Here is a 21538-nt window from a genome sequence, read left to right on the forward strand (position 1 = left end):
TGGGACTTGATCCTGGGACTCTGAGATCATGCCCTGAGCTGAAGGCAGATGCTCAACCACTGAGCCACTCAGGCGTTCCCACCTCTGAAATTAATGATCTTATTTAGTAACATCTTTAATCTAACAATTGCACTTTGTGGCTGATTATTATGTATGTATGCATGTGTGTTTTATTTTAGTTAAGATACAATACCAAAAGAGAAAAATGAAGATGAAAACACAGTGTTATCTTAATATAGACAATATGTTATTTAATAAAATCAATTCATTTCCACGCAGGTATGACATCAAAGATGATTACACACTGAGAATTAAAAAGGCCATGAGTACAGATGAAGGCACCTATCTGTGTATTGCCGAGAATCGGGTTGGAAAAGTAGAAGCCTCTGCTTCTCTAACAGTCCGAGGTAAGAAATTTCAGCTATGAAATACAATTGAATCAACAGACTAATATTTGGCTAAATTGGTAAGTGAACTCACAGTCAAAATAATAGCTTGCACTCTTATTATTACTATTATATTAAAATGCCTAGTTTTGTGTCATTTCTATTAATTGAAATAAAATTACTCTCAAATTTGAGTTGAAAAGTATGATCATTTGAAGGGACTGTTTTTATTTAATAAATAAGAGCTAATATGGTTGAAAAGTAAATCTTTAGAAAATATTTATACTAATCTTTTAGTACCCACTGTTTTGAAGTATTTATTGCATTTAAATGTCGGAATTTTAAAGGTACTCTGTTTTCTGTTTACTTGTTTGTTGGTTTATACTGGGAGAGTGCTATTTTGAAATTCTTATTTTTATTTCAGCATCCAAAAAACAATAAAAAATAATAAAATCAACATTGCTTCCAAGGTGAAAAGTGGATACAAATGAGCTTCGACATGAGAAAATCTGATTTAGAGAGTGATTTGTGAAGTTCATTGGCCTTAAATAATTGAAATAGTCAGTGTCGCTTCTATAATAACTATGACTTTCTGGGCGTCATGCACTTTTTCATTCATGGAATAATGTTCATTTCTACTCCCTGAAATTGCTTATAAGTGAAAGAAAGCATTACTTAACCCTACAGTGAAATAGAATGAATGAACTATCTTCCTAGTGGTGCCTGTCAATCCACATGAGTAAATTACATAGCCCTAGGTACCAAATAGTAAGTACCGTGTGGACATCTACATTACTCTTACCAAACAGGCATCACCCATGCCATCATTTATACTCACAGGACTTCAAACAGAGATAGGCAAGCACATCCTCTGCTGAATCTTTCCACCTTTCTTGTACCACTTTAACTGATGCCTTCTACTCTCATCCTTTGTGAGAAAGTCCACTACATGCTTCCAGCCCAGTCATATCTCACCCTGTTACGTCACACCTTCTACCTTTGTGCAACTTTGCTCCCAAGAGTTTTCAGAACATTGGTGAAAAGGTTTAGAGGAATTTACATTGGTGAAAATTTGTCAAGAGATTCTCATGTTGGTCCTCCATCGGGGGACCAAAAATGATTTTTGCTGATCTATGATTTCAGCATCAAATCATTAAAACAAAACAAACAAAAAAAAACCCACCTGTTTCTCTCCCGATAACTATTAGGACATATGCACTTTGGATGACTTGGAAAATACTGATAATTTCCATACTTCTCAATCACTCTGCTTTTATTCCACTGAATCCATTTTTTCCCCCATCTGGACACTATAGAGTGGACTTAGATACAAAACAAATTTAGACAAAATCGGCAAACTAGTTGCTTAAAAACATTTTCATTCCTCATAAGCTAACAGATCATAAAAAGCTATGATCATATACCAATCAAATATATAGACCGATTATATATTATCAAAATCTGGTAGTCCTTTGTAAGCCACTTTACTAAATTTAATCTATATTCTCTGTAGGTGATTATATATCTTATGTACATATTGTTTGCTAGGCAATGCTTTGGGAAAACAATTCACCTGGCCAAATTTTCCCCAAAGCTTGTTTATTTGTTGTTTCTGAAGTGAGTGGGGTTGGGGAAAAATAAACAACCCACCAAGAAATGTTCCATTTAAAAAATATTTGCTGACTTAACAAATGGTGAGAAAATGTGAGGAGTTGTTTGTTTATAGAAGCAGCAGGGTTCTTTTTATACTTGAATGCTTGGATGAATGAGATGCGAAGTGGTCTGTTTGCTTTGAGATATTTCCCAGCTAATTGTTTTCATAATTTGTTGAAAGTTACAGGTTTAACATTTCATTTAACAAAGCATGCTCCTTTCGCATGGATGTTTCTAGCTAACTTAAAAAACTAATAGAGTTTTTTTGTTTTTAATAGGATTTTTTTTTTAATCAGCAAACCTTAAAGGGTCTCTCCCCTAATCTGTGTCCTGTAGATGGATTAGAGAGTTTAATCTGTGTGGTATGTATTTATTACTCATCTAAGACTGAAACCTCAAAAACAGGTTAAAGAAAAAGAAAATCTCCATGATACAACAGAATGTGGAGTAAAATATCATTTAAAAACATTTTTTACCATTAGGAAAAGCAGTTGGAACTTCTCATTCTAAGAGGTTAACAGGAGAAAAAGCATATTATCTACGACTTACTTTTTTTTTCTGTGCTCGTTTTTCTATGCACATACATGAAATGTTTAGCCCTTCCCTGGATTGTTTTATTAGAACAGGGTCAACTGACCCAAGAGGCCACATCCATTTTCATCCATTTAATGCAGGGACACAGTTTAGTTTAATTTGCTGATTTTGAAAACATCCACCTGCTGGGTTTTTTTGTGGATAAAATGTTGCTATGTAACAAAAACAAGAAGTTTAATTGGGATGTTTCTGCTAAAATTTTATCATGATATTCAATTGGGGAAAAGGAAAGGACTTTTATAGTCAAAATCTGAAACAGAGATTTACTAAGTTGTTTTCCACTTCAGAATAAGGTAAAAATAGACTATAAAATTAAACTTAACAGCAAGTAGCTCCCTTTGCTGACTTGGCAAACATAAAATTAGAAAGAAATAATGCGAGACAACAACCAACCTCCCAACATTTATATTCTAGTCAAATAATTCATGATCTAATAGAAAGTTTTTAAATGGGTCCAAAATGAGTTGACACAAACCACATATTTGTAAACACGTTTTTCCCCCCATTTTCAGTAGCTCAAACTGTCTTTGCATAAGTCAAGACTTTAATGGAAAAACTATCTTGCTTCTAGCGCAATAAAACCTTTTTCAAAAATATTACTCTAGACTAAGTGAAAGAGAAATATATTTTATTTTTTTAGACATGATTTTTTGCCATAGTTTCTTCTTTTTCTGTGATATTATAGACTCAAATGCCTTTTGGTTTTCTAAGTGAAACATTATGTTGGGGATTCAGCTTGAGGTGGCACCTGAAAAATGCAAATTCAAAATGAAAAGACATAGTTCTTTTCCTACTGGACATTGACAAAATGAAGAGATACCTCTTTCAAATGAGGCACAACTTTATGATGTTAGTCTGTTGTCTTGTCCTTGGTTGTTATCTTTGTGCACACCTCCCCCATGAAAGGAAAGAAACTATTCATTGGGCAACTTTCTTCTTTTCTCCCTCTTGCTATGGTGAACACCTCATAGACTGTAGGACACACTAGATGGTCACTAAGCTAGAATTTTCATCCTGCTGCTATAATTGCTTTATTCTTCTTTGATTTATCTTACTCTCCCCCCTTCTAATTGTAAATATTATAAGGCCAGGAATCTCCTACAGAGGCACCTCCATATTGTTTCAGAGAATGCACAAAGCTGGTATCATGACATACCGGTTAAGTGAATGAATGCCTATAAATATGGTTTCAATGACTATCTATCTCATCATGTCCAATGAGACATCATCAAGACAAAACTATCCTAAATTCTACAATCACATTATATACATGCTAGAGTTTTATATCCACTGGGATGTAGGTGAAACATTTGTTTGTCATGTAAGTTTATATTTTGAATGTAAGAGTTCATAGAAGTTCAAGTGCTACTAAATATATTTTTTCTTCATTTGAATAATGGCACCATATGTTTTATATTTGTCCATTGCTTTTATATAAAGTGGTTTACTATCTAATTGATTTGGCATTATTTTCTTTGAAGAACGTATTATTAAGCCCATGTGTGTCTCTTACAATTGCTGTGCACTAATAATGGGGCTAGCCTGATTTTAGTGATTGAAAGTTATGGTATAATAAAAAAAAAATAGTAATTTGTTGAAGCAGCAGTTTGAAAGCCATTTTCAGTCTGAACAAGAGTCAACTTGTCAGTCATTATTTCCTGCCCTCTGCCAAAGAGAAAGAAAGAAAGAAAAGAAAGAAAGAAAGAAAGAAAGAAAGAAAGAAAGAAAGAAAGAAAGAAAAGAAAAGAAAAGAAAGGAAGGAAGAAAAAGCAAGCAAGCTTAACAGTAGTTAGGGGGGCTACTCAGTTGAAATCTCTAAGGATGTTCCAACCTATTTGTTATATTTTCATCCACCCTGTCCACGGATGAAAAGTGATGTGATCTTAACTTATTACTGGCTGAAAAGCAGCATCAGGGGCTTTTCTATAGTCCTTGTAATGGTTCTGACTAACCATGCTTAAAATCCAATTGCTATTTAAATCAGACAGTGAAGCCTTCTTTTATTGACATGACATTTGCTAGTCTGTGACTTGAATAGTTATATTCATCAGGTTCTTAACTTTGGGGTTATACAGGCTGTTTAAAAGTTTCTTTGAAATAATAACTATAGTAAGTGATGACAATAAGACTTTACATAAAATATCTCTCAATCGCAAAACTAATTCTAGAATGCAAAGTAATTATTTTCTTAGAATTATGTTTATAACTTTGTTTTAATCAAACTCAGACATCCTGTTCATACTTGAATTATAAGACTAGAAATCACTCTACTGTCCATACTTAAATGTAACATTACACATCATGCATTCTGATAATTTTCTTTTTCTTTTTTTTTTTAATTTCTTCTTTATGTTCTCACCACACCATTGTAATGTCTACAGCTCGCCCTGTTGGTAAGTAGCCATCCTTCTATCCATTTAGCATGGCTTGTACAATGCTTCATAACTCATGCATAGTAGGATTTGATAGAATGAAATGTATTTATTCACCCAAGTTAAAATATTACTTGCAGGACTATCTTGTATAAAAGTTGCTCCTGATCTATTCATCACTTTGATAAACCATTTTGTAGTGACTTTTGCTATTAACAATGAATAGGTAATGATTTTCGTGGAAAATAATATATGAATGTTTAATACTATAAACTGCTAACTTTTCTTAAAGAGAAAAATACAATAATTCCTTTTTTCCTGTATGTATAAAATAATCACTTATTAGTTATGTTTGATATTCATTAAGATAAACAATTATGAACCAAATTAAGAAGTTTGATTATTTAATGCAGTTCTTTTATTTTAAACTGCTTTGAGTCCTTCCTTTGTAAGGGCATTTTTAACTGCTGTATACTTATTATCTGTTTGGCCTATTTAAACAAAATTTGGTAGAATGCTTCAAGTTATTCTAAGTAGATGCTTACACTAAGAGGAAAAGTGAAGGATGAGTTGTGTTCTCTGGCATGAAAAGTTGGTGGTTTTAACATATCTCATCCTTCATTTGGCTTTACAAAATTGAAGTTAACAGTTTGCATTTGCAGTAATTTAAGTGGTAATTTATTTGTAAACATTTGGAATATAAGACCTTTTCAAATTCATTAATTTAAAAAAAATTCATTGATTTAACAAACTTTCTGCATCTCTTTTAAAGTTTAGCTTAACCAACCAACAAATGTGTGTAAATAAAAGAAAGTTGGTAATTGTGTTATAAGTAAATAAACAGGTGGATGCATAAATGGATGGATGGACGGATGGATAGATGGATGGATGGATGAATTTACAATAGTGCTTCTTTAATGTATCAGGAGATACTTTAATAAGTTATTTGATTTGATACAGCTTTCTAAATGTCTATCTAACTTCAAAAGCTTTCTTAATACACTGGCTTGACATTGACATTTGATATATATTAGTCCAAACTCATAGCATTTTTCTCCATTAGTTAAAGCATTCACAAACCTATTGTTATGTAGGATATTCTTGCATAGATAGCAAATACAGAATATAGAACTTTGGTTTCCCAATCTGAGTTTCTGGTCTATTTCTGAGCAGTGCTTACTTTGTTAGCCGCTTAATATCCCTGATCCTAGGTCACTTTATCTATAAAATGGAGAGAATAGTATTGACTTAGCAAAGCAGTTGTAGGAATGAAGCTTGATATTGATTATAAATGTGAAAACTCTTTTTGTGTGCCGGCATTGGTTAACACATTCCTAATTTCTGAGACATACATTATTTCATAATTTTATATTTTTGAAACACAGTTATGGCTTAAAATTAATTTTACCATAAAATGCAGGCTATTTTTTTTTCTTTAAACACAATTATTAGTCATGATTTTTACAATTAAGGATGTAGGAAATTGAGGAATATGTTATAGGTTTTAAGCCTCATTTTTTAGTTTTTGTATGAATTCTTATTAATAATAACATTACCTGCCTATGTATGATATCTAAAATTAAGAAGCAAATGGGAAATAATAAGATAACTTTTCAAGTTAACAGGAAAAATAACACTGAAATTGTATATCTTTATATATAGAAACTTTATGCTGATAAACCATGACCACTTGATTTATATTATTTCACAAGTTCCCAGAACATAAAACAATATGTTAATAATTTCCAATACATTTAAAACTCATTTTTCAAATGAAATAAGATATGAAAATATTGGTTAGAAAATATGATGTACAGGGAGCATTGAGATGTACTTGTCACCTACAAGGCTTTTCAAAGTTATTTCTGTTTTTATTCTTGTTTAAAATGATTTCTTAAATTCCCATTGGGCTGGAACTAAAGAACAGCTTCTTGACACATTGTATTTAATTCTGGGAAAGTCTGTCATTTCATAAATCTATCTCCCATGACTTATGACAGTGTTCAGAAATATGAAGAACTATACTTTAAACTTGACAACTACTATTAATTTTAGAAACTGAAAGTTGGATATGCTTTTATTGGATCACCAAAGATGAGATGGATAATGAGGAAATTAGCTTGCTTTTTTCTTTGCATAAACTTTTTACATGAATTTTAATTCAGGAGCTATAAATATGACAACTTTCTTTGTAAGATCCAAAATTACAAATCAATTAAATCATAAATTAAATAGTCAAATAACAGAAAACTACATTAATATTAATATTTGTTAGTTGACTAAAACACAAATATTTCAACTTGGAAGCTCTTAGCAAAGTACATTAATATTAATCTTTGTTAATGGATGATTGAAATTCAAGTTTTTCAACTTTGAAACTCTTAGCAATAGCATAAAAGTTGTTCTGCAAAGTAAAAACCACAGAAAGGGGAGAAAAATCCAGCTTTGGAGTCCAGTATTAATTAGGTGAAGAAATATGTACCAAATATCTAAAACTTTGAGGAAATTCAAGTGACAGTTCCTATCTAAAGCTTTTGAGAGAAAATCAGAAATACATGCAAATTCCAGAATACTTACAGATTCAGAAATCACTCATTACATTCCACACAGGATGAAAGCAAACAAACAAACAAACAAACAAACAAACAAACTTGGTAGTCTGTGTAGAAAGTCCCATTTAGAAATCATTATAAACCTCCAAACTGTGAGTTTTGTCCAAATAGATAACTCTTATGACCTGCATTTGAATTAAAGAATTGGCCACACTATGCAATTTGCAGTTGGAATAAACACCTTCTGGTCTATATGTTTGAGATTGTAGAAAAACTCTTAACTTAGAGGATCTTCAGTGGTGGAAATATTACTGAAAGCAGACAATCACATACTTGCCAATGGAGAAAAGTATTCTCCAGATTTTTCTTGCTCATTGGCAATGTTAACATTTCAAAAAGTGTCCTTTCATCCAACTTCCATAATTTCCTGGTTACCACAAAATTGAGACAAATGCCACTTTGATTATTAAAAGTCGGCCAGCCTTTCCTGTGGCTTTGACTTTTTATTATTCCAAAGGCATTCTTTGTATGAGAAGCTAAAGTACATCCTAGGACATAGTTAACTAAGAATGATGAAATATTCATTTATTTGGAAAACTCTTCTGATAAGTTCTGATAAGGGAACTGACAGAAGAAACTGGTCTAAATAGGGATAAATATCTTGCTTCCTATACCCATCTGTCTTATTTTCCATTGGAAGCCTTTCCCAAGCTTAAAAATAAAAAAGAACATCTATTTTGGATATGGGCAACACATTTTTTCCTAGCAGCAACTCAAAACATGATGAGTAATTTGGAAAAGAACTGTCAAATCTACCAGCTGCCTCGCCTGTGAAGCTGAGCCCTACTCCGCTTTATATCATGTACACCATATGCTAGATGCTGACTGCCTCCAGTATGGAAACTAAAAGCTGTGTGCATCAGGTGAAACTGCTTAAAATATCAAAAACAAACTGACAATACACAACTTTATGGAATCTTTTAAGTATTTCCTTATTTAGTGACTCAAAAGTATGTCACCTTTTGATGGAAGAATATAATTGACCACACAAGAATTTGCAGGTATTGAGAGATATATATGTTTGAGGTGAAACTCCCATTTTTTAAATTAATATTTTAAAGAAGCAGCCACTATTCTAATAAAGAATCTATAGGGATATTGTTTTTTTCCCAATCTTTTCACTGCTTAAACACAAAAATTAAATATATCCTCATTTGTGAAAGTTCTGTTTGAGTTGAAGTGTAGTTTTGTTTTAACATGCTCTAAAACACATTGCTAAGACCACTAATAGGCCCAATAAAAAAGTATTTGAAAAATTCATTCAGGGAAAATTATAAAACAGACATTACTTACAGAATAACACAACTGATATTTCTGACACCACCACCCTTCATCCCTCCCTGAAATCTGGAAAATTTTATGTGCTGTATATAATTTAACTTAATACTGGAAATATTCCAAGCTTTCTATTTTTAAATCAGAAAACATGTAGGTATTATATTTGAACCCTTTCATGTCAAGATCCACTTTTCTGCAAAAGGCATCCTGAGTGTGCCTTGGAAAGAAACCTATACTTTTATTCCCTGCAGACTTTCTTCTTTGGACAAGCTGTTACCCTATGACCTGAGGTAATCTTCTCCCTCCTACAACCATTTAATGTTGCCTGCACCTGGCGTTAATTAGCTACCTTATGCAGAGTCCCATTTAATTTTTATTAAGCATCACGTTTTTCATTGCTCCATATGTTTTGATTAAATAGTACGTTAAAAAATGCATTCTGTTTTGCCTTGTATACATTCCAACAGAGTTTCTGTAATGTGAAACGTTTAAAATATCTTAAGCTGATGCTAATTCTTAAAGTGAAAAACAAGCTCTGGCTACTTCTCATGCTATAGTCTCAAGACCATATAGAATATATATAGTCCCAATACTATATTCTTTAGTCACTGACTTAATTCTTCCACAAGGGCCTTGTGTATTTGACAATGTCTGTCCATTGCCTCTAAAGTAGAAGATAGGTATAAAATTATTGAGTTATATTTTTTTCTTAGACCTTGGTGAAAATATTGGGTTGTTTTAGTTTTGGAATGGTACTGTAGGGAAGTCTGAGGTTTATGGACTATTTTTATCATTGGCTGAGATTCCCTTTTATTATTTGAATACCAATGTAGTCTCTTCTTCTAGAATTTTACTGGATTATATCTTGGTCCTGATCACCCTGTATCTAATATCCCCTGACACAGGCTTCTTGAATCTACAGATTCATGCTTTAATTTACTCTATTTCAAGAGTATTTTCTTCTCTATTATCTTTGACTATTGTTTTCTCTCACTTTTTCCATCTCCCATGAGTTGTGTTGGCTATCCTTTGTCTTAATTCCATATTTATTAACCTCTGTAATAATTTTGGAGTCATCATTTTTATTTCATATTGTCTGATTTCTTAATGCTTATATTATCTCCCTTTTTCAATTGCAATTACCATTTCTTTTGTTTCTTTTTGTCCATTTAATTTTATTTTCTCTCTCTTCGTTTCCTTGCTAACCTTCAATATAATTAATATTCTTTACCTCCAGTTGCCTTTGAGCTCTTCTATCCCTTTTGAGGATTTTTTTAAAGTTTGATTCCTTTTAAAAAGAGAGGCCCCATGGCATGTAATTTCATTTAAACTATAGACAACTATTTAATAAAGTATTTCTGTATTTCCTTGGGTAATTCTTTGAAGCTAAAGATTATTTTTCTTTCTTTGACTAATTGATTATGTTCTTTCTGTCAATGATTAAACAATTAGTTAATGTACAGCTTAGTTTATTTTATTATTTTATTTTATTTTACATTGATCCTATTTTTAGACCCTACCAGATAATTAATCGTTTAGTTAACTGCTGAAGATTAGAGTTTGGATGTTTGGAGAAGGGAAAATGGAAAGTGCTAGGGTAATTCAGCAACCCCTACGTGGACTGTTATCTTGAATATTTTATCAAAAACTCTTTTATTTCTTCTTGATATGCTAGTGACCCTGGTGGTAAAGATAAGATCTCTTTAATTTTTAAGCTCCCTGTAGTTCATGAAATCCCCTCTTCATCTTTCTTCATAATTCGTGCTTCATAATAAAGATGGTTTTAGGTGTATTAGTTGTCTCCTGCTGCATAACAAATTACCACTAATTGAGCAACTTCATTAGCACCCATTTATTAAGCCACAGAGCTATATGTAAAGAGGCCAAACAGACTCATCTGAATCCTTTGCCTAGCATTTCATAGGCCAAGATCAAGAATTTGGTCAGGCTGAGCTCTTTTCTGGAAATTCGCCAGAAAAATCCACTTCAAAATTCATTCAGGTTGGTTGGCAGAATTAAGTTCTTTGCGGCTGTAGAATTAAAGTCCCCATGTCATTGTTGGTTTCCAGCAATGGGTCACAGATCACTTTGCAGCCTTTGCATATGGCCATTACAACCTTCAATTCAGCAATGGTCTGTTGAATCTTTCATGTTGCTTTATATCTCCTCTGACTTCCCATTTTGCTATCAGTTAGAGAAAATTTCCTGATGGAAATGTCTCATCTATTTAGCTTAGGCCCATATGATTATTCTATCTTAAGGTCAACTGATTAGTAACCTTAATTACATTTGCAAAATCCCTTTTGTCATGTGATCTAACATAATCATGGAAGTATCTCCAGGAAGTGAAGGTCATGGAGGCCACCCTGCAATTTTGTCATTCACATAGGCTTGGCTTTCCTTTCTTTCAGTAACTTCTCCTCAATTTTTGCATTTTACCTGGTTATCTACAAAGTCATAGTTCATATTTCCCAAGTCCCTTACTTGACTCTAAATTTTTTTTCTTCTCATCAAAGACCAGGGGATGGGCTCTCACATTATTGACAGATAGTTTTTGTGAAATTGGTATTGATAGAAGGTTGTGGATGGAGGCTAGTTGATATTTACCGTGCTTCCTCATTTTCTCCAGACTTGAGTATGTTTGTGGCAGGAGTACTTTATCATTTGTGGTTTGGGGCTATGGTAGTTTTGTATATTATTAATTTCTCTTGTAATAAATAGAGGAAAAGAGTAATAAGCCTTTACTCCATTGTCTTAGCCTAAGTATCAAAACATAAATACTTATTAATTTTGAAGTCTATTCAAATAAGAATAAAATAAAAACTAAATATGTTAACTTAGTAGTTAAAATTAAAGTACTATAAATATCAAACATCAAAATAATACAAATAATCTGGAATGAAGCAGTATTAGGAGGCTAGTATTAAGAGACTTTACTGGCTATTGCCAGAAAGAAATAGTAAGAATATTTTAATCACATTTTCTAAGAAAGTAAAATTTTTCATATAACATATAAGTTACTGTGATTTGTAATTTGACAGAAAGAGATATCATGGTACATATATATATGTGTGTGTATTTATATGTACTATAAAATAGACATTATGATGTGCATTACACCTAAAAATTACATGCATGACATTTGAATTATGACACTACTTATTTAAACATATTAAATGTCACACAAGGGAATATTGCATAATTAGATTCATTAAAAATATATAAGCTACCAAGTTAAATTAAATTTTGAGTTAAAATATATCTGAAAGGCTTTTGAGAACTCTTATGGCAAACATTGCTTTCTTGATTTATTAGGGATATTATTTTCATCTGTTCTACAAAACTATTAGCTCTTTGTTAGTAAATACATTATTGTATTTATCTTTCTACTGTCTCTGGGTCTAGCATAACACATGTGGTAGGGGCAAGCCAAATGTCGGTGCAGTTAATTGATACACACATATGCATACATAGGTAATACTTGCCTAGAAAATGTTTATGCAAGCAGCTTTAAATAGTGCTATAAAAAGATTAAGCAACATTAATGGTAGTAGGCCAATCACATAGTCCTCATTCTGCTAGTAGGAGATAAAATACAACAAAAAGAAGGCACTAATGAGTTAGGATGGTGCCTTACTAAGCGTGTAATTAATGTTATTAAGAAACATTGCAGTTGCATATTAAAATTCCGTTAACTAAGCAGCCCTTCAGCATCAGTACATTTGTTTCTTGGTTGCAAGTTTTTTTTTTCCTTTTTTTTTTTTTTTTTTCTGATTGGCATCTTCATGCAATCTTTTTCTAAAAAAAATGAGATAATGGGATGTGATCAGCCTTCGTGGTTTAGCTGCAGTGCTGACATGACAGTTCTGGCAAGTTGACAGGTTAAGTGAGTGAAAATGGATGTCTTGTCTCACCATTTACTTGAAAAATCCCCTCCTCACCTTCCATACATACAGCCCCTTCAATCTGCAATGTGAAAAGTCTAGTTTTCCCAGGTTAGGATCTAGATAGAGTTTTTTTCACTATTCATTAAACTATTCTCTTTCTGTTGGTGAAAAATGAGATCATTTAAAAATATAAATATTGCTTTATTTAATAATTCATTTAAATAAATTGTTTATTGTTTTGTTTTGTTTTTTGAGAATGAACAGTTCCTTAGAGAAAACAAAATTTTATTTTGTTCTCAGTATTTTAGTCAGGAAAGCAAGGAATAAAGTAAAACTACTATAGGTAATGGACAGAAGAATATAGGAAAACAAGCTTGACAATTCCAGAATTTGTTTAAAATTTTGTCAGATTTTTCTAGGCATTCTCAATTTATAACTTTTGTGGAATTTGGAAGGTAATTTGCATGTTGAATCTCAGAATGATTTCCTATAGTTACGGATTTCCTATGCTTACCTATAATCAAAATGAAATCTATTTTAGTTACCTGGAATATAATACAGTTGAAAATCATCTTTAAACATATCCAACTTAGTTACTTTTGGAATTGACTGCTACATTTATTGCAATGTAGTAATATTTAATATATAGAGGATTCAATTGGACTTTGGAAAGCCCATAAAGATTATTTACATGGAAAAAAATCCATGGTCCCACCAACATAATCCTTCAGTTTAACAAATGGACTGACCTGAATTGCCAAAGGTGGTGATGCATGCTGGTCAGGGTAATAGTTGTTGCAGTCTGAGAAACTCATATCTCTGTCATAATGTATGCATTTTTCCCTCTGTGAAGAATAAATTCCCACGTTCCCTTCCTTATCTACCTAATTTCAAAGGAACAATTCAACCTGCCTCTCTCTCTCACACATTTGCCCTTTCTCTCTCTCCTTTCTTCTTCATGCTTTCCCCAATTGTTGGAGACAGACTAAGTCAAATTATGTCATAATGATGGGACATCCTATATTACAACCCTCATCATGTTCCTCATGTTGTATCATATTTGATTGTTTCCATGGGAGTTTCCTCTATATTCAGGGAGTTCCAGAGGACAGAGATCTTAGTATCCTCAGAACTTAACACAAAATAAAACAGTAAATGTTTGTTTAGAATAATTAAATAGTATTATGGGTTAAAGTGCCAACCAACATCTGAATTCATTTCTAGCATAAATTTTATTACTGTGATGTTTTCCAATTATGTGTTGTCTTTAAAAAACAATGAAGACTAAATACAAAATGGATAAATGTATATAGCTGTTTATTATAACACTGTTTTTATGTGCTTGTCTATAAAATCCAAGAATTTAACATATTTTGAACCAAATGAATTTACTCTTTTCAAGGCATTTTCAGCACTCTAGATCATCATAGAATTATTTCATTTTAATATTTGCATTGTTCCTTTACAGGGAGGAATATATTATGTGTGACTATAAATTTAAAAAAAATAATCTTCACCATGGTTATCAAATGTGCGTACTTCCGTATGTGTGTCAAAATTACTACTGAAACTCAGTACTTTCAATATTCCTTGGAATTGCTTACCGTATAAGTCAATTTAGAAAGCAACTTACATTATTTTAAGTCACACTGTATAATTTATTTGACTAATTCCATGTCCTAATTTGATTTTCAGACTTTGAATAACCGTGAGTTACTTTTAGAGTTCTAGCTATTATATGAACCCTAAAAAAGTAGTCTTCCCACAACCAATAAAATCCATAAAAGTAGCTCTAAAATGTAGAGTAATAGCTGCATAATTGCAACATATCTTTATTCATATAAGATTGAATGCAATTTGTATATTGAGACATTTTGTAGGTAGACTAGAATGCAAAGTCTAAAGAGATAAAAAATATAAGAATTGTGATTCTTTGTAGCCACCCTATTCCCTTGAATATCTACATTACTTTTCATATTTATGAAACCAATATGTCATTTAGTACTTTTCCTTTTTCATAGGGACATTAAGGAAGCATAGATAGATAAATGTATATGTATTTTTATTTATAAAGAGATACTAGATTATTAAAGAAGCACAAATATAGATAGATAATTACTAGTTTATTGTTGAATAGAAGGTATAAATATTGGAATTTTTCCATGGAATTTTTAATATTAGCTAGAAATAAGGCTGGTTGAAAAAGAAGACATAGCACTCATGTAGAGGAGTTATTGGCATGCACTTAGTTAACTAAGAAAAAGGTTAACTAGAAAGGTAGGTAATTTAGCAATTTGATTACTTGTATTCCTTGAAAATAATGACAAATGAATAAAATGTGATTAAATAGACTTTATAAAAGTGATTACTTTAAGTCCTATATCCCTAAATTATATTTTTCATTATAAATGCACTGCTTCCTCTGAGACGAATTATGTGTTAATAAGCTTCAAATCAAATATTTCATGACATTATGCATTTCCAATATTATTAACAGAAATTCTTTTGAAGTCAAATGAAGTGTTAAATAGTAAAAATTAAATAGAATTAAGTAAGTTGAAGAAACAATCATTTATCAATTAGAAGTTAGTCTGTTCTAATGATAAAGTCAGTAAACATCCATCTCTTATTCCTGCTCTATATTGCATTTTAATGAAAGGACTTCTCAGTGTTTATTGTTCATGAGGGTAAGCCTATTAACTACTTCATTTCAGGAAAATCTAGAATTGATTGTTACACAAGTCCTCTATATTTCTGTATTGTCTATATTCTATTTGTCTATACTGTCACTCAGGGATGGTGACTACTCATTTGTAGTCTTTGTGTCATAAATTTCCAATATGGTACAGGGACATTCTCTACAGATAGGTATATCAGAATCAGTTGGGAAGTGTTTTTTCAAACAACATATTATCTTTGGCATCCCTCCCCCCAAATTACTACAATAGTGAGTCATTGTCACTGGTGAGAATGTGTCATATCCTTATGGTCTGATAAAATGGAGAAAACATTGAGTATTTGCTTTAGATCAAGAACTTTTTTTTTTAATTTCCTCTCAAGACATTCATTTAGAGTTTACTATTTGGGGCTTTTTCTTTAGGCCAAATAAAGAGGCCATTTCAATGCAAAATTGTAGTTCCCTATTCCAGTAGGTGGTTACTACTGAACTGAGGAAGCAAGACACTGAGGCAGGGGGAAGAATAGAAACCAAAGGCAATGCAAGCAAGAGCAGATACTTTAAAGTGGAAAGAACACAAGAAAAGTACAACAGCGTATGTTCAGGTTAATCCTTGTCAACAAATTGGATCTAAGAATAATAGGTAGTGAGATGAGTGAACCACAAGCACAAGAAAATACATGTGTGAGTGGCTAAAAGTAAACTGTTCAGTTGACATACCAGAGCTGGTCTGGGGACAAGCCAGTGTCAGGATGGTAAAATCTCAGGCCAGTTCATGGAAGCCAGAATGCTACACTGGGAAGAACAATTTGCAAGCATTGCAAGGGCAAGCTATAGAAAAACCATTGTAGGTTTTTGAATAAAGAATGACTTAAAATAAGTATACTTGAGAAAGGTTGTACTTTTCAGTAGCATAGGAAAAGCAAGATCATAGGTTTTATGCTGCTTTAATAATCAAAGCAATTATTTAGGGAAAACAATGTTACAATTTTAACATCCTTATACCATATCAGAAATCATAGCATATAATTCTGACCTTTTTGTTTGGTAGTAGAGATGGCAAATTTTAGTCAGACCATGGTTAACTGACTTAATCTAAAACTCAGTGTTTAAGAGGTCCAACTCTGGCATTAGATGGACCATAAGTCAAACCTGTCCTCTGATCTGGTGCTTGAAGCTTTAAAAATCTGTGTGCCCTTTATAAGATTTAGTTTGATGATCTTCATATCATAATGGTAGTAGTTAATACATAAGGTTCTTTGGGTATTAAATGAGACAATGCATGTGAATGGCTTAACAGCTGCCTGGCCTTTAATAAACAATTAATGTTAATTATTGTTGTGGTATTAAGAAAGTTGTGACTCAGCAAATCTTTAACACAAACATATGATGAACGATTGTGCTTTTCAAATATGTTTATAGAATATATTAGAATTTGAGGAGCAAAAATATTAAATAGCCAAAAAATATTTTCTACTTGTTCAAGATACAGAGTTCAAAATGCCTATTATTACAGAATAAGAAGATTACTCACTCAGGCAAAAATTATACCCAAAGAAAGATCTGCTGAGTGTGCCTGTAACCATCCTATCACATATTAATATATGCAACTGCTGCATGACTATCTCCATGTTCATGCCTGCCATAGAAAGTCATATTTTCCTGTAAAAACAACTAAGAACATAATGTGATTAACCTTTAGGTCTCCCCATGCCCTCACTCCAAGCCCACCTCATGCATGGCCTATGCTTCCTACTCATGTTCAGCCATCTGATTTCCATAACACCCACTCACTTCCATCAGTGGGCATTAGCATAACAGAGCTGTAGCCTGACTTTGATTGAAGCCAGCTTGGGCTGAATGCAGTATCAAAGCATAATTTAGCAGAAATCAAATCTAATTTACTGTGCATTGTATTTAAATTCTCAAAAATGCCATTTCAAGGGAACAATACCAGACCTCTAATCTCAATTGACCTTTTTATATTTGGGTCTACTTTTCTGGAAATCACACAACACACTCTTCTTATAAAGCTATTGTTTTTAACTTGTAAGTATCCATCGACCACTGAAATGTACCACTGTTTTCTTCATCTCATTTCCTGTTTCAGCTGTAACAATAAGGCATAATACTTAACAGATTAAGCAACTATACTATTATATCACAACTACAAAAGATTTGCCTACTGCTTTTGGATTTTAGAGAGGATATAAATATGTATTTTGTAGTCTTCTGTCTTAGAAACATGTAAGGGAATTGCCATCTCTATAACTAGTATATTCATCGGGATTTTATAATTCAACCTCTTTAATTCACATTGGCTTTAAATATATGTTGGGAATTGTCATCTTGAGAACTCGATCATTTTTTTTATGTTTAATGAGAGCCATCATAGAAAATCCATTTTATGTATAACACACTTTGTGCTACCTTGCTGTATTGATAAAATGCCTACTCCCTCCCATTGGTGCTATCAGCCAAGTACTGTCTTTTCAAACCATTTTCACCACCACCTGGCAGAAATACTGAAAATGTGAGATGTTAGCAGAAGAATTATTGATGCAGTTTTTCATTTTAAAACCTTAAAAATAAATTCCTTCAGCTGATAGCCCTTCACAGGAGATTGCAATATAGATCTGGAGCAGAGAGAGTATGCAGAAGTAAAAGTGATTGATGCAATTTGTTTTGGTGGTCCAACTTTAAGTGACAATTGGAAAGGATGGGCATTTTCAGATACTTAAATACTCTAGATTTTTTTTTTTTTTGCTTAGCTTTAATATCTGTATTTCATTTGTTTATTTTTAAAGATGTTAAGGTGAGTCCAGTTCCAGTGAGAGCAGCATGGGGCTTAAGTTCTGATGACATGAAACTATTTGGTACTTTAGAAATAGAGTGTATTTGTAATAACTTGGAATAAAAATGCAATATAAATAAAAATCACATGAAAGAATACTCCATAGGGCAGCCCGGGTGGCTCAGAGGTTTAGTGCCGCCTTCAGCCCAGGTCATGGTCCTGGAGACCTGGGATAGAGTCCCACATCAGGCTCCCTGCATGGAGCCTGCTTCTCCCTCTGCCTGTGTCTCTGTCTCTTTCTCTCTCTGTGTCTCTCATGAATAAATAAATGAAATTAAAAAAAAAAAAAAGAATACTCCATAGCATGAATAACACAAATGCTAATAGTATTTTCTAGCCTCGCATCTGTCCTTTCTTTTTTAGAAAAGCCTTCTTTCTAAAACATGAATCTTATTACATCTTTCTTGCATAAACATCTTTGAACAGATCTCCATAGTTTTCAGGGCAAAATTTAAGCTCCTTTAGCATAAATTATCTGGCCCTTCTTATATCACTTTTGTGTCTCTGATTTTATTCTTAAGACTATTTACACTTCCCTAACACATCCAGCTCCTCATGTGTCTGCCTTACATCTGCTTCTTTCTGTTCCAAGTGACCTTACTCCTCCTCATCCAGTGAACTCTCACTTGTGCTTCAAAACACAACTCAACCGTAGCCCTTTATGCCATCTTGCCTCTCCTTTCTTCATCACCTGGTCTATTTGCTGCTCTTCCACCCATTCTTACCCAGTGCCCTCTGCCTTTTGTATTACAGATAATACTCTGCTCTATTTGTGTTAAATTAAATACCAGGAAGTATGTGATTATAATTAAAGTATAGATGTTAATTTCACTGATGTAGATGGGTAGGCAGACAGAGTGAGCGTAATATGCTTAAAAATATCAAATATATTTTCATTTGATGTTTCATTTGGTGACTTCATGTGTATTCTCAGTTACTGCATTTAAAAAATAATTATATAAAGAAGAACTTCATAACATATGTGGGGCTTTAAGATTTTACTAATTAGATATGTGAGCCAATTTAAATTCTTTCTAGCCCAAAGCAGTACAAATGAACAAATAAGCTGAATGTATGACTTCTATCAGGCTGTTAACTGATTTTTACTAAATCCACTTTTTAAAAAATTTTTTTGATAATGAGATACAAGCTGTTTCTCTATACTTCTAGCTTAGTTAGTGTCCATATTGGCACTAAGCTTGTCTTTCATAGGATTACTAAGAAGTGGGAACTGTATCTGGTCTTTAAATTTTGCTTAATACATATTATTATTCTTGGATATTAGAGATGATAGATACCAATCCTAACTCATTTTTGGTATGAATAATCTGGTGGTTTCATATCTTCCCTGGAAAATGGACATTGCAGTGTTTTAAGAGTTGTCCCTGAAGTAATTTTGTAACATTGATTTAATCTATTGTTCCTATTAGAAAACATGGAACAAAAATCAATGTATCTGCTGATTCAGTGAAATTGTTTAGAAATAACAAGAAGATTGTAAGAAGCAAGTAATCTCCTGGAAATGCAAGGCAACATAAACCACATCCTGTTCAAATAGATCCATAAATCTGGGTTCTCCATCCTGTTAGAATGAATCTTCTGTTATCTATAGTTATAGAAGAAAATTTCACTTAGTAGATTTATCCCTGCTGCCCATGGGGTATGTGTTGAATGTGTTGAGTTAGGAGGTGGTATAATAGAACACCAAAAACTAAGTCACTACAAATCTCAGTGAATGTAAAAAAAAAAATAAAAATAAAAATAAATGCTGCTGCTGTTTCTATGCTAGCATTCTGGTAAGAATGGGTAACTGGTTTTATGTTTGAAGCTACCCTATCTTTACTCTGTTCTTGGACCTGCTCTTGTGTACTCTGGAAGAGTCAAAAGAATTCTGGGTAGAAGACCTTTACTGAACATCATTTATTGTTCTAATTCTTTAGAGTTCAAATTTTAGGATGGCTGCCATGAACAGCAGGTTTTAAAAATTAGAATTGATTTTAAAGTTGTTTTCCATCTTTGGTTTTCTAGCATAAGTAACAATTTAAAGTGTAAATTGATGATGAGAAAAGTCGTGGAATAAACATGCTGTTTTTCACAGGAGTGGGTTTTGATATGATGTCCTTGGTGAAAACTTCCAGTTTTACTGTCTACCATCTCACTTCCTTCTTTTTACAATTAGCTCCAAATTTAAACCTGAACTTTCTCAGGATTTTTACCACCGATCCCTTTATTTTCTTTTCTATTGGAGTTACTCATGTCTAGGTCTCATTATCTTTGCCTACATCACTTCCTTTGTCTTCCAACCAGACTTCCTACTTTATTGACTGAGCTCCCTCCCTCACAAACCATACCACATTCGTTAGAGGTAAATGTTCCAACAATATTGCTTGGCATCTATCACTTCTTAGCTTAGAACGATCCTGAACGAGGACTTTCTTAGGCTACATTCAAATCTGCATTTTTCAGCCAATGATGTTCATACAACTGAAACCCTTCATTTCTGCCAGATTACGTACTGTACCTTAGATGTATTCTTGCTTCTTGCCCTTTGTCTACTAATAAGTTTACTTTTCTTTTCCTTACATTTGAGAGAGTACTCTTCTCCTTTCATTGTATTTTGAAATATCCTTTAAAAAATAGGGAAAAATAAAAATAAAAATTGTAGCTTTTGTCTGGCTCTGAGCAATCCACCCAGTACCAGATTTTCCCTTTGATAGTCCCTTTCTCCACTTAGCTAAACACTGCCCTTTCCTCAAAGCCCCATAATGTGTACTCTCTGTGTAAGCCTTTCACAGCTGCTATAACATAAAGGGATCCTCCTTCTCTCCTGAAGTCCTGTCACATGTGTTAAAGGTACTATGATTTAAGTGCCCCTATGCTGTTCTCCGAAAGCATGTCTATCATTGAGCTCAGGATAGTCTTAGATAATTGTTTTTACCTTGCTTTTGCTGTTGTCATCATCATGTTTTGTATTTCTCATTAGGTTGTGAGTTCCTTGAAGCCTGCCATGTATTTTTTTTTTTTATCTCTGTAGCTTAGTGTCAGTAGGGGAACATAGTAATTGTCTGAATAATGCTTGCTTATCTAAATGAAATTAATTAAGCAGAGTCAACCCCTTTCATACATGCCATTATATCATTAGTTATCTTTGTATGTAATTCCCAGATCTTCAATTCTTTGATGTCTTCAACACTAACTTGGAGATTTTAGAATATAAGCACGTTG

At 32.7% G+C, this 21538-nt stretch overlaps 1 protein-coding gene across 40 annotated transcripts in view; it reads left to right on the forward strand.

Moving 5' to 3' along the window:
* ROBO2 (roundabout guidance receptor 2) overlaps positions 1 to 21538 on the forward strand; it is a 1660631-nt gene that overhangs the window by 1529606 nt on the left and 109487 nt on the right. For 24 of the 40 annotated variants that reach the window (XM_072740956.1, XM_072740957.1, XM_072740967.1 and 21 more), the window contains one exon: positions 280 to 407. In XM_072740956.1, coding sequence (XP_072597057.1) covers positions 280 to 407 — 128 coding nt within the window. Of the gene's footprint in view, positions 1 to 279; positions 408 to 5014; positions 5027 to 21538 lie in introns of all 40 variants that reach the window. The other 16 variants (XM_025995636.2, XM_025995637.2, XM_025995644.2 and 13 more) reach the window with 1 other exon arrangement.

This window comes from Vulpes vulpes, chromosome 15, assembly GCF_048418805.1.
Source record: "Vulpes vulpes isolate BD-2025 chromosome 15, VulVul3, whole genome shotgun sequence".
Taxonomy (NCBI): domain Eukaryota; kingdom Metazoa; phylum Chordata; class Mammalia; order Carnivora; family Canidae; genus Vulpes; species Vulpes vulpes.